General features: G+C 43.9%; 1 protein-coding gene across 1 annotated transcript in view; it reads right to left on the reverse strand.

Annotated features, from left to right (window-relative positions):
* Positions 1 to 13,532, reverse strand: part of RIOK1 (RIO kinase 1) — a 58,205-nt gene that overhangs the window by 23,476 nt on the left and 21,197 nt on the right. Inside the window, exons 8-11 of the mRNA XM_083187971.1 lie at positions 12,576 to 12,656; positions 10,453 to 10,539; positions 2,342 to 2,479; positions 746 to 849 (exon numbers count right to left, since the gene is read on the reverse strand). Coding sequence (XP_083044097.1) covers positions 746 to 849; positions 2,342 to 2,479; positions 10,453 to 10,539; positions 12,576 to 12,656 — 410 coding nt within the window. The remainder of the gene's footprint in view (positions 1 to 745; positions 850 to 2,341; positions 2,480 to 10,452; positions 10,540 to 12,575; positions 12,657 to 13,532) is intronic.

Genomic DNA, 13,532 nt, shown 5'->3' on the forward strand with positions numbered 1-13,532 from the left:
TTGACCGAATAAGATGTGCTTTTAGGAAGGAAGCACCATCACAACCCACTGTATCCTTGGTTTGCAGAATTTTGAAGAATCGTCCCTGGAAGACTAAGAGCACTGCAGCCGATTTGTGTCCACCATCACCAAGAAAGACGTTGCTGCCATGTGGGCCATGGCTCATAAGGTTTTTGTACCTCTTGACCAAAACGGGACCAGTGCTTGGCTGAGTGCAAAACAGAAGCGCATTTGCAGGTGACACCGGATACTGGAGGTGTGCTGCTGTTTTATAACAAAACTGCCTGCATTGGACACTTATTTGCTTGCTTGTACTATACCTAAGTTCTCATTCAGACTGCGTTCTGTTTATTGTACATTCCACCGTGTCCAAACCTGTGTATCCACAAAGTTTCTCAGATCATCTTGCACCTTTGGGGATATGCTTCTATTGTTCAGCCCTCCCTCTGTAACACTATCATGATTAGAGACTTTGCAAAGCACCAACATTTATTAGCTACATAGTTTTAGTGGTGACAGAAGTATAGGTAAGGGAGACACCTGCTGGGAGCATACATTGTGCTCAGTATGCAGAAAAATAATAAGACACAAGGTTCTGTTCCCATATCTTGTGAAGAGCACTGGAATAAATCAGTAGCAAGGAGTAGAACGCTATAAAGGGAAAACAATGCCTCCTGTAGGCAGGTATCTAACTTATAGTGTTTGGTCTCATACTGCAAATAGAGAAATATTAACTAAAACTCACCATTTACATTGCCACAGTCCTTCCGTAGGAATTCCAAAGCATGCGGGTGATCATGTTCCACTGACTGAGATACATCAATTATATATACCTGTCCATTGTTAAATCTGAGGAATAAAAAATAATTACATTTAGTGAAACCATAAGAGAGAGCCAGAGAAAATACAAATGGTACTACTTCCAGCTAGCTGCGATATTTACCACCATGTGCTGTATTAGCAACAATGGTTCATTTCAGAAATACAAGCTATACTGAGAACACTATTGATGTACAAATTTTCCCATATGCATTCGTTTGGCTTTTTGTCCCAATATGACCGTAAACCTGTTGAATGCAAGTTGCAGTTGTGTCAGCATTGAATGCGCAGTAATAAATGTGAACCTTAGCATGTACTCAGACAGAGCTATCTACATCTTGCAGATATATTGGCATGTCTGGCTGAGTGTACAGGCAACCAGCCAACCCCCGTATGCTGGCTGCAGGAACTAACATCACAGCTGGGTGGGCAAATTCTAATGCGCACCAAGCTGTCATGTCAAGACCAAAACATGGAGTGGTATGCTTTCCATAATCGGCTGCTTTATTGTCATGGTGTGTACCAAGCATTCAGCCGTATGTGGTGAGCAGACGATATGTATTTAAATCCACCAATAGTTGGTCAATGCTGCGTACACTTCGCTTTGATGCATTTACTGTGAGAAAACTGACTCCGCCCTATAGTTTTTACTTTCTGTCTATAATGTAACATTCAGAATTCTTGCAATATCAGCACACAGACATTTCACGTCCGTTTTAGGAAAAACGAGCCCGATAGCTTTTAAAGTCTGGTCCATTCTGTCGAGCTGCGTCCTCAATGCTGTTGGGACCGCCCGCCCGCATTTTGCCTAAGGCGTCTTCAATCCCTGACGCTGATTCCCTTAGGCAAAATAAAGGCCGGTGGTCCCGACAGCATTGAAGAGGCAACACGACAGAACGGACCAGACTTAAAAGCAATCGGGCCCAGTTTTCCTAAAATTGCCGTGAATTGTCAAGATCACAGATGGATCTCGACAACCACTGCCGTTTTCGCAGACACGCCACCTTTTTGCTGATCGGCAGGTGGGCATTGAATCCCACCTGCCGATAAACTTGCATGCTGATCGAAAACAGGCCAGGGTCCCGACTGCCAGGATGGGTGCCGGATGGGGTCCCGACAGTCGGGATCCCATAGTCATTTACCCGACATCGGGATCCCGACTGTCAAAACACAGACAGCTAGGTGCCCGACGGCCACTGGCTATTCTCCCTCGTGGGGGTCCATGACCCCCATAGAGGGAGAATAGAGTAGGTGGCGAGCATTGACAGCCACCGTGCCCGCAGCGTGGCGCGCACAGCCCCGCAAGGGGCTTAGTTGCGCTCACCATGCTGTCTGGGTCCGGCCAGTCGGGATCCTGACGTTGGGCTAATGACTGTCGGGATCCCGACTGTCGGACCCCTATACCACACCTGCCAGGACTTACCGACAGTAGGGACCTGGTATTGAATACCCCCCTTTAACCTCGTCATTAATTTCTCCACTACACATCACATGTCAATTACTAGCATATTAACTAACTTACAGCATGTTAAATTCACTGAGATCTGCATGCACCAGCCGGGCATCCTGGTACATTCTTCTCATATAGTGTATAACGTCCAAGTAAATTTCTCGGGCCTTAGAATCGGATAACTGGACATTCTTCAACAAAGGTGCAGGCCTTACAAAAGGAAGCAGAGGTATCACGTAAAGGACACTTAATAGACAATAACAGGAATTTGGTACTTACCGATAATTCCCTTTCTCCGAGTTCACAGGGGACACTGACATCTGTTTTACTTTGGGAATAGAGAGTATTAGCTAGGATTCGGGCTTTTCAAATTTTTGTTGAAGTGAGGTAGGCTCCTCATCTCTACTTCCCCACAGACCTCAGTCTTAAAAAAAAAATATGCCTGAGGGAAGAAGAGACCAAGGGCCAAATGTTATAGGGGGGGGGTTTGTAAAAAATTTGCACATCTCCCTAAAATCACACATGTAATAAGGAGCTAACTGCGGTAAAAATAACACTTTTTGCAGCAAACTTCTCACATTTTGACCTGGCGATTTTTGCTCACACTTCACATCCAGATGTTTTCCCTTTATAAAGTATACAACTTGCAAACGTATTAGGGTGCGTTTTTTGGTCAACGTTACCAGGAATCCTGGCAGGAAAGACGCCAGACATGACTGAAGAAAAGCAACCGCGCCCCACCCCTATTTCCCCCAGGAACTGAGGTATGGCGTCAGGCTGAAGATTTGGAGGATGCAGAGCCAGTACTCTGGGAGCTGGCCAAGGTGGCTCTACGCTGTTTTCCCGTACCGTCCCTGGCAGCATTGGAGGCACCACTGGGCTTACTCCGAACCTGCCCCCACAAAAGAACTGCAAGGGGGAGTTGCTGAGGGGAAGAAGATGGATTTTACAGCCGTGGCTTCAGAAACCCCATAAAGGTAACTGTCTCTATGATCTTTTTGGATTCGGCATCATACATCCATGTATGCAGCAATAAGGATCTGTCTGCTTAGACCGTCATGGTGGAGGTTAATGACGCCGACCTCCTTAAAGGTATCACAAAGGACACGCTTAGAATCATTAATGTGTTTAAACAGGGCTCTCATATCAACCAGGGTCTTTACACCGGCCAGGACTTCCTGAATTTGACCCGCCCATGAGTGAATGGCGCGAGTCACCCAGCAGCCTGCAATTATCGGTTTCTGGTACGTACCTGCAGCAGTGTAAATAGATTTTAACATGCCCCCAATCTTTCTATCGGCCAGATCCTTCAAGGCGGTCACCCCAGGAACTGGGCAGGACTGTCTTTTTGACAGATGTGAGACCGAGGCATCCAAAAAGGCTGGAATAGACATCTATTCCGTGCTGACCTCCTGGAACTGGTATAAATACAATTGCTTGTAACAGTGTGTCTACAGCTGCTAGAAAGACGACTTGTTCATCCGGTTTGACTGGAAGAGCCTTTGTAAAGAACCGCTTTGGTGGTAGGCAGGCAAATTTCAGACTGCAGATGACAATATTCCAGAGACAATGACAAGGGGGGGTTGGAAGCCCATCATGCCAAAGGCTTGTCTGTGGCCCTGAGCTCTGGGAGACGGAAAGCAGCTGTGGAAGACAGGGAGGAAGAGGGAGCACGTCTGGACATAACCCTAAATTTAGGGGAGCGCCGAAAGGTTGGGCCAGAAAAAAAACTTGCTTTGGGGTAGGTGGAGCCGAGGGTAAAAATTGACTTTCTGCCTGTTGCTTGAGCAATGAGCTTATCCAGCTATGTATTATCACAGCGCCCGATTTTACTACGTACGCAAACGTAGTAAAATAGCATCGCATGCCATTATGGTATGGCATGCAATTTTGACCTTTTCATAACCCCACTATCCACGTAGGCGTGGAGTTGATTTTATATAGTGTGGCGAGCGCAGTGAGCCACCGTGCCGGAAGCGTGGTGAGCCCCGCATATTATGTTACATGTATTACGTGTCCGCTCGCCACACTTCGGGCTCGGTGGCTCGCCACACTATATAAAATCAACTCCACACTGACGTGTCATGATATGTCATTTAATGGTATAGGACATTAAATGGCATTATTATAGGTTCAATCAGAACCGATATCTCATTGCATCGCATGCCATACAATAATGGCATGCGATGCAAATTTTTTTTATCGCACCCTATCTTTTTAATGGATTCACTGACACAGAGCAGGAAAATCGAATCGCATCGCATGACATACAATAATGGCATGCGATGCAATTTCACTACCGTAAATAGCCCACTACACAAATGCCGTAGTGGGCGCCGTGATAATACACAAGTACCTCCAGCTCTGGGCCAAAGAGGGCATCCCCCGAGTAAGGAATGGATTCCACTGCCCTTTAAATTTCCACTTTCGCCTGCTGCCGGCGGCCAATTCAGGTACATCCTGGGAGGCCTCACCTAAATAGACTGACGACTCCCTGTGTTCCAACAAGGCTAGCATTTCAGAATGAGGCCGGTCCTCCTCCAAGGCCGTAGTCATCTGTTCATCCCACTTCTCCGTCGCTTTGTTAACCAAAGAAGCTACCAAAGCGGGACGTAACAGAACCCCGGCAGTCGTATAAATATTTTTCAGAGAGATCTCCAACCTACGATCGGAAGAATCCTTTAGGACGATGGAACCGGCAAGGTAAACTTTTGGACAAGCCAGACACGGAGATGTCCACAGGGGGCGGTGTATTCCATTCAATGCGGGACTCCTGTGGAAAAGGATTGTATAGCTTAACCCAGTGGTTCCCAAACTGTGTGCCTAGGCTCCCTGGGGTGCCTTGGGACACTTGCAGGGGTGCCTTGGATAAGCGGTCTAGAGGCAATTGAAATTAATTATGGTCATTATAAAAAGGCAAAAACATTGCTGGTGGGCTACCAATAATAAAATATGTGGACAAACAGAAGCTAATCTTGTCCCCACCCATAAATGAACCCATGTATGACATACAAATCAATTTCTAGGGAGCCGTGATTTTAAAAAGTTTGGGAATCACTGGCTTAACCTGTTTAGACAGTTGTAACTTTTTGTCTGGAGATTTCCAGGCCTTTAACAAAGGTATCTCCAGATCTTCAGACACAGTAAGTAAGGCACAGGGAATTTACTAAGATGTGTATTCTACTACACATGTGATGTTGCTATGGGCCACCAATCAGATCCAGTCTATCTTCTAGAGGGTGCTAAATAAGTAGATTCTGATTGCTTGCCCATAGCAACATCACATGTGGAATAGAATACACATCTTAGTAAATTTCCCCCATCTAGCATGTGTAGCGTAAGACGTACTGCTTTTATCAGGGCCTCTTATAGCCTGAGATTCACCCTCCAGGTCCTCTACATGGACCTGATTCAGGTTGGGTTCCTGAACGAACTCCCCATCCTCAGGACCTGATCCCTTCTCTGATGAGCCATCCAAATGCACGAGAAGAGGGGTAGTCCTTTTCCTGGGCAAGAGAGAAGCCTGAGTTGGAGGATTAAAAGTTTTAACTAAAGAGTCCACAGAGTTAACCAGGACCCTGGCCTAAGATGGCTCTACAGTAGTAAGGGATGTGAGGTGATTATGAAACAACTCCCTGTCCCTGCGGGACTGGGCTAATTGTGCAGCTAAGGCCTACATGACAGAGAACATGCTGTCCCCTTCAGGAGGGACAGGTGTCTGTAACTGTTAGGTAGCCATACCAGCAGGCTCATAACAGGGTTCACAAAGATTAACCCCTTTTAGGTGGGGGGTAAACTTCTCTGCATTGTTTGAAACATAACTGCTTTTGGGATGCTTTTGATGAAGTCCCCTTGCCTGTCATAGTTGTAGTTGCAGTCACACACCACACTCACCGCAAAAATAGGGTTAATATAAAGGAGAGGAGCCCCCAATCACCATATTAACCTCCCCACCGACACACAAATAGAAAACACTTCCACTCGCAATGTAAGAGCACTTACAGTGACTTGAGAGCAGTGTGGAAGAAGTGCTGGTATGTGACTTGCGGGTCCTGAAGCCATGTACGCTGAGAGCTGCGGTGCAAACTTTGAAAATCAAGGTCTCCCTGCCAGTCAGTGCACCACACTGCGGACCCCTGAGCGTGTGGCTATCGCCACGGACCCTAATCGCAGGCAGTTGCACCGGTGGCGGGGTCACGGAAACACCACAGGCGGTGGCAACCTGACCCATCAGGGGTGTCCCATGGCACAGGCAGACAGCGGCACCATGTCTGACTACCAAATTGTAAAATACATTTCAATGAATACAGCCGCCCAGAGGAGACCAATAATCAGGAATATGACTCCTCTTGCACTTTTTCAAAGACTAACAATTAGAGTGCCCAACTCCTAGCTAACACTCTATTCCCCAATGTAAAGCAGATGTCAGTGTCCCCTGTAAAAGAAGAAAAATGAAATACAACTAATGCATAAGATTTAGTAGTATATACAATATATCCCCATAGCAACATCAAATAAATTCACAAGAAAAATTTTTTTTGCTATCAAAAAATATAGAAACATATTCTTACACAAACTGGCACTGATGGAACTGATGCATTGAAGAAATATCTTTAACAAAACCAATTACGTTTTCATACATGACATAAAGCTACAGTATGGGTATAATGCAGTGACATATGTGAATAAGAGGGCCAGTGGAGAAGTTGTCCATAGCAACCAATCAGCTTTTACCTATCATTTTGGAGACTGTACTTGATAAATGCTAGCTAGCAGCTACTTTATTGATCCATTTCCCCCACTCTGTTCACTGCATGATACATCAGCCCCATAAAATGCACTGGTTCATCTTCCCCCGGATAGTCTACTGGGTCTGCAGCTACAAATAGCATAAGAGAGCATGGTCATATACACTGTGTCATACCTGTGGTAGGTATGGATCATTGTGTAGACAGCCACTAGGTCGACAAGCATTAAGGTCGACATGACTGAAGGTTGAGACAAGCATTACGTCAATATGGGGAAGGTCGACAGTCAAAAGGCCGACATGGGGTTTTTCACCTTTTTTGTCCTAAATTCCAACACAGTCGACACCGAGACATAGCACCGCTACGCTTGGCACACTATTTAATTCTTCCACCATGCCCTAGTGGATGGTAAAGCATGAAATACCGCCTGTCAGCTCAAAAAAAAGAAGAAGTGAAAAACCCCATGTCGACCTTCCTGCATGTCGCCCTAGCATAACACTTTATACATGTATGCAATCTGAAGTAAAATCAGTGAGACTGTGAAGCTTTTGGTTAGTGCTCTGTGCTCATCCTTTCTAACTGCAGAAGATGAACCCTAATGTTAACTATCAGCAATGGGCTGCTATTGTTAGTTTGCTAGCCAGTGAAGGACTGACAAACTGAAGACAGACAAGTAGCTCTAATGGCCCCCTTACACTTTGCATCTTCTCCGTGGGGACAAGTTGCATACGATGCCCCTCGTAGGGACTTACATGATATTTGGTATACAGTCCTTCTGCATACAATATATCATATGCTTTCCCATTCTCTGCTGCCGGGAGAAAGGTAGGTCGGACGGGCCGCAGGTCTGACCTCTGACTCCAATCAGATGTGCACAGGACCACGTCTGATTTGTCCACTTTTCACACAATTTCTTATCCCAATCCGCCGGAATCAGGTGAAAAGAGGCCAAATCGGTCAAGTGTATGGGGGCTTCTTAATATGAGCAATTATATTTGTTGACTTCAAAAGTTTGAAATATACATTACTGGTCAAAAAGTTTTGGAAACGCTCTTTCTCCAACTTTTATTGACATGTTTTTAGTATATGGCCTCCGTGTACTGTAAAATTAATCAAGGAACAAATAAATAATTGGAGATAAAATAAGATCATAGAAATATTATGTTTATCTCAATTTAACTCTGAGTGCCAATGTTGCTCTGAGAGATCCTCAAAATGTCAGCCCCGCTCACAGCGACTGTACTTTTTTGGGGTGCAATAATCAACTAAACTTCAATTAATTGACCTGGCTGTACAGGTTGACTATCCCTTATCCAAAATGCTTGGGACCAGGAGAATTTTGGATTCTTCCGTATTTCAGAATAATTTTATATTTCAATTATGTATCTTGAGATATCTTGCATTTATGTTGTACAAACACATGGAATACACACAAATATATCTTATTTGTGCATAAAACAAGGTTTCAAAACATGAAACAAAGTTTGTGTACTATTTCAGGTACTAAAATTGAATACAAAGCAATCCTTTTATTATATAGTTCTTCGGAATAATTTGGAGAACGGTTATTTGGATAAGGGATACACAACCTGTCTTTGTATTTATTTATACTAAAAGAGCAGTCGCTGTGGGGGATGCAGGCATTTTTAGTGAATAATTTGAGGAGCTCTCAGCAACATTGGTACTCAAAGGGTTAATGTTTGGCTGGTCAAAGTATCCACATTTTTGCAAATCTGACCACACTTGTTGCATTCTTTCTACAATGGAAATAGTTTCTTCCCAACACTGTTGTATAAGTTGCTACAAGGTGTTGTGCTTGTAGGTTGTTTTGCTTTCACCTTTCCATCCAGTTAATCTCAAATCATGTCAAAGGGCATAAGCCTGAGAAATTGTGCTGGCCATTTCATGATTTGAAGTTTAATCTTGTTCTTTTTTAAAAAGGTAGTTCAGAACTAGCCTAAGAGGTTTGTGTTGGATCATTGTCTTAATGAACCTTTGACAAACGAGGTATAGGGTATGGCACTGCAAAATGCTGTACTAGACCATTGGGGTCAATGTGTCAGTCACTTTGTGCAAGTCGCTGACTCTGGATCTTGCGAAAAAGCCCAACACCATCACACTTACTCCATGTTTGACATTTGGTGTCGTTGCTAACGCAGTTTATTCATCAAGAAGTAGACTTTAATAAGAAAACATGTGGTTAAAAAATGTTAGGCTACGAGCCATCATTTAGTAATTCCTTTTGCCTATTCCACAGCGCCCAGAAACCCTGTGTTATAAACTAAAAGATTAAGGGGGGTATTCAATGTTGGGTCACGGCTATCGGGCTGGCCTGTCAGCCGTGACCCTGTCCTGTTCTCGGTCTGCTCGACCGAGAATTTGCTAGCTGCGGTCAGGAATCATCGAGCTGCGGCCGGGAGCTCGTCAATTCCGGCCATTCTTGGCAGAACAAGCCCGACTGCTTGTGAAGTAGGGCTTGTTCTGCCGAGATCCCCTGTTCAATGCTGTCGGCGAAGACAGCATTGAATAGAGCTTCCCAACAATCTCACCTGTCGGGAATGGTTGCGGGAGGATTGAATATCCCCCTTAAACTTTGGATTCAATGCTCCATAAATGCTTTCTTTCAGACTTCAGTAGTCCGCTAGTCATGCTTCATGGCCCAGGCAAATCTTGTATTCATTGTTCAGAATTGCTGTAAGTTCTTCAAAAAAGCAGAGCAATTCAAACATTTTGTTTTGTGTTTTTCAAATGTCACATTATTTTTCCACTAACCTAAACCTATTTTTTAACCTCAACAAGTGTATGGCTTACCTTTGTACTATTTCAGGTAATGCAATGGACTTGAATTGAAAAAATCTTCTAAATCTTTCATTGGTATTAAATGTGGAAGTAGGAGGAGATAGATTTAAGTCTACTGAAGTCTACTGAAGAACACCTAGTCATGTAGGATTACTTCCTCTCACTCCGTGCTGCCCTGTACATCTAGAATTCTCTCCCCATCAGACTCTCCACCTCTACAAAACTTCAATCACGCACTCAAGACCTACTTCTTTTTCAAAGCTATTATACTAACTATCTGTCCGGTGCTCAGTGTCTACCCCTCTCTTTTATAATGCAAGATCTCATGACGGATGTTTTTCCTTCTCTTACTTATACTATAATATACTCCCTACTACTGCACCTCACCTTTGATTTCTGCCACCCTGCAGCTTATTTGTTTGGTAGGATTCATTGTGCTGTAAGTAGCTGTCTTCTTGTTTTGCTCATCTGTTTATGTAGTTTGTTAGGCACTGCAGAGCCCTTGTGGCGCCATATAAAAGATTAAATTAATTATCCCTGCCACAGTAAGTAAATAGAAAACTTCTGTAAGAAAGAATTGCAATGTGGACATAATTCTCTCTTATTTCCAGGTTCATATTTAGAACAGTTACTCACATGTCATTTTTCCCAATAAACCCCATGACAAGAACATGGCTTCTTAACATAATTGGCTCTGGACAGGGGATTGATGCAGTGTTCAGCCTACACAGTGGGGGAAAAAAAACAGATTATTATTAAAAACACATTTTAAATACATTTAATATTTAATCATAGCAATATGTGTAATACACTATAGTACAGCAGAACTGGGAGAAGCCAAAATAAATTTTACAAGTATACTGGACACAGTAAAGGGCTTGTTCAGACTATAGCACTTTGGTGCTCCAAGGGTGCAGTACATTTTGACCATCTTAGATATACCACACTTTTGTATGGTAGCATCCAAATAACCATGAACAGTGGTAAAGCAACAACATCTGAATGGCCAAAATATTTCAGAATTATAATGTATTCAAAAGTGACCATACAGTCCACAACCACATGCTATACGTAATACCACGCAAGTGCCCATCTTATATCAATTTATACCTGTGTGATAGTTAGGCATTATAGGGAGGAAAATAACTGCAATTAGCCTGTTTTCTATAGGTTTAAATTAAAAGTTATGTGAAAGGGCAAGCTCCCATGTCTAATTAAGTGGCCAGTCCGTTAATGGAGACTTGGTCATGATGTCACTATGGGGGAAGATGACAACAGTTCTATGGCAGACTAGGGAGACTGACCTGCATTTCCAGCAGTGTTCCACTGCAATAGTGTAAATACAACTGTGTAACCTGTAAAACTTTTCAATTAAAAGGTTTACAGATCATCGCCCGCAGAGATAGACAGTGCATGCACAGTCTATCCTGCTTAGATTGCAGGGTTTGCCTATAAGCATATGCAAAATCCTGCACAGCACAGATCGCTCAGCACACATCGCGGGTGCACCGCATGTGTGCCCGCAATGTGTACTAAGCAACCTGTGCTTAAGCATAAGGGAACCACTGACCCCTTTGTATTCCGAAAGTGGTGGTAGTAGAGATGTAAGTTTTAATGGGCAGTGTGATAGAATATTCATTGCACTATGGGGGTTATTCGGATTCACTCTCTAATGGACAAAACCATATTCACTGCAGGTGGGGCTGTAACATGTGCAGAGAGAGTTAGATTTGGGTGGGGGGTGTACTTCAAACTGATATCTATATTGCAGTGTACAAATAAAGCAGCCAGTATTTACCCTGCACAGAAACAAAATAACTCACCCAAATCTAACTCTCTCTGCTCATGTTACATCAGTCCCACCTGCAGTGCACATGGTTTTGTCCATTAGAGAGTGATTGTGCCTTTCCGGGTAAACCAGAATAACCCCCTATATTCAGCTCTCACTTCATCAGGACGATCGCAGTCCTAAGCTATTGTAGCACCAGTCAGGGTGATACAGTTATTGGCTCTAACCATAGTGATAATGTGAAAAGTCATAAACAACCAGCCAATCAGCTCCTAGCTGCGATATCAAAACTGGGTTTGAAAAAGGACAGTTTGGACCTCGTTGGCTGGTAGTTTATCACTCTCCACCATAATTCTTTTAATCTTTACATCTGGGCCATGATCATTTAGAATTATACCCCTTTTTACACCAGCCTAAACAACCCAGGTTTTTGCACAGGAACGCGCAAAAATTCGGATTTGCAGGCAGTGTAAATGCTCCAATTGAAATGCATTTCAATCCGGGTAGTATTTCAATCTGGGTAGTGAGCAGGGTTGAACACGGGTTCAACCCAGCTCACTGTGCGGTGTAAATGGGTAACCTAAGTCAATGCAGCCCGGGACCCATTCACTGCAATGGAAAAGTGCTGGGAGATGCTCTCATCTCATCTGCTCTACAGCGCCGGCTCAGGACCCACCTCTGGTGACGTCACCCGTCCAGCATTATGCAGGGCAGGGACACTGGTGAAAAAGGGGCCACCAGCAGGGTTGGAGCCGGGTACAAAATCACAGGTGCGACCCGGCTTGGAGGTGTAAAAAGGGTATTATTTGGAGAGTACTAACTCACAGTTTGTAAAAACAGTTAATCAGGTAAAGAACCAGCCTGCAGAGACTTTGGCATCAATGAATTAACAGATAATGCAAAAATTAAATTTAGTTTCAATGAGAAATTAGGCAATGTATATATCAATTAAAATGTTACTTAAATTCACCTTATTAAATTTCTCATTTCCTTCTCTGCCCATGTTTTAACCATTTTTCGAGGGTTCCCCTTGCAATAGCCATGTCGAAACCTGAAGATCAAATACAAAGCATTGAGAAACATAGAAATATAGGTATTAAAATATAAAAACTAAGAATGGCTCAAACCAACATCTTAAACATGATCTAAATTATATAGTGAATGTATGAAAGTTTGAGGATGGCTAAAGAACTTCCAGGAAACCTAGAATGTTGAAAACTGTCATAAAAAGCCTTACTGCAGTCATTCCGCTAGTATAAAAGTCGCCGCATGGTATGATCATTGAGTTATCAGACATACAGGGTGGTATTTGATAAGCCATGTTCATTTACCACAACACTTTTGTTGGTAAGCTGCTCAATCAGAGGTGTGTCACTCAGGTGCCAAAAGGGAGGGGTAATTCTGTCTAGGAAAAAAACATTTGGCATCCCAATTGCACACTGAGTGAAACATAACTACATAATAATCAGATAACACAGAGATTTTGGTTGCGTATATCTGCAGATATAGGGCTAAGCCCCCAGGCCGTACGTCAAGGTATCTCTGTCACTGGGGGTCCCTAATACTGGGTATGGGTCTGGGGTGTGGGCATGTTGGGGGCCCACACCCCAGACCCATACCCAGTATTAGGGACCCCCAGTGACAGCGATGCCTTGACGTACGGCGTGAGGGCTTATGCTGCCCATACACGCCCCGATACGGGCGTGCTTTCCGTGCTTAATTAGCACGGATCACATCGCATTGCATTGCCAGTGCACACGTTGTGCATGCAATGCGATGCAATGTGATGAAAACTAAGTACAAAAAATATGTGCAAGCACATACTTTTTGTACTGTGCTATGAGGTGCCGCGGGAGCGCGCACCTCAAAGCACACATCGGGACAGCCCCCATCGCAGCGTGTATGGGCTGCTTTAGCCCTATATCTG

This window comes from Crinia signifera, chromosome 5, assembly GCF_055691185.1.
Source record: "Crinia signifera chromosome 5, ASM5569118v1, whole genome shotgun sequence".
NCBI lineage: Eukaryota > Metazoa > Chordata > Amphibia > Anura > Myobatrachidae > Crinia > Crinia signifera.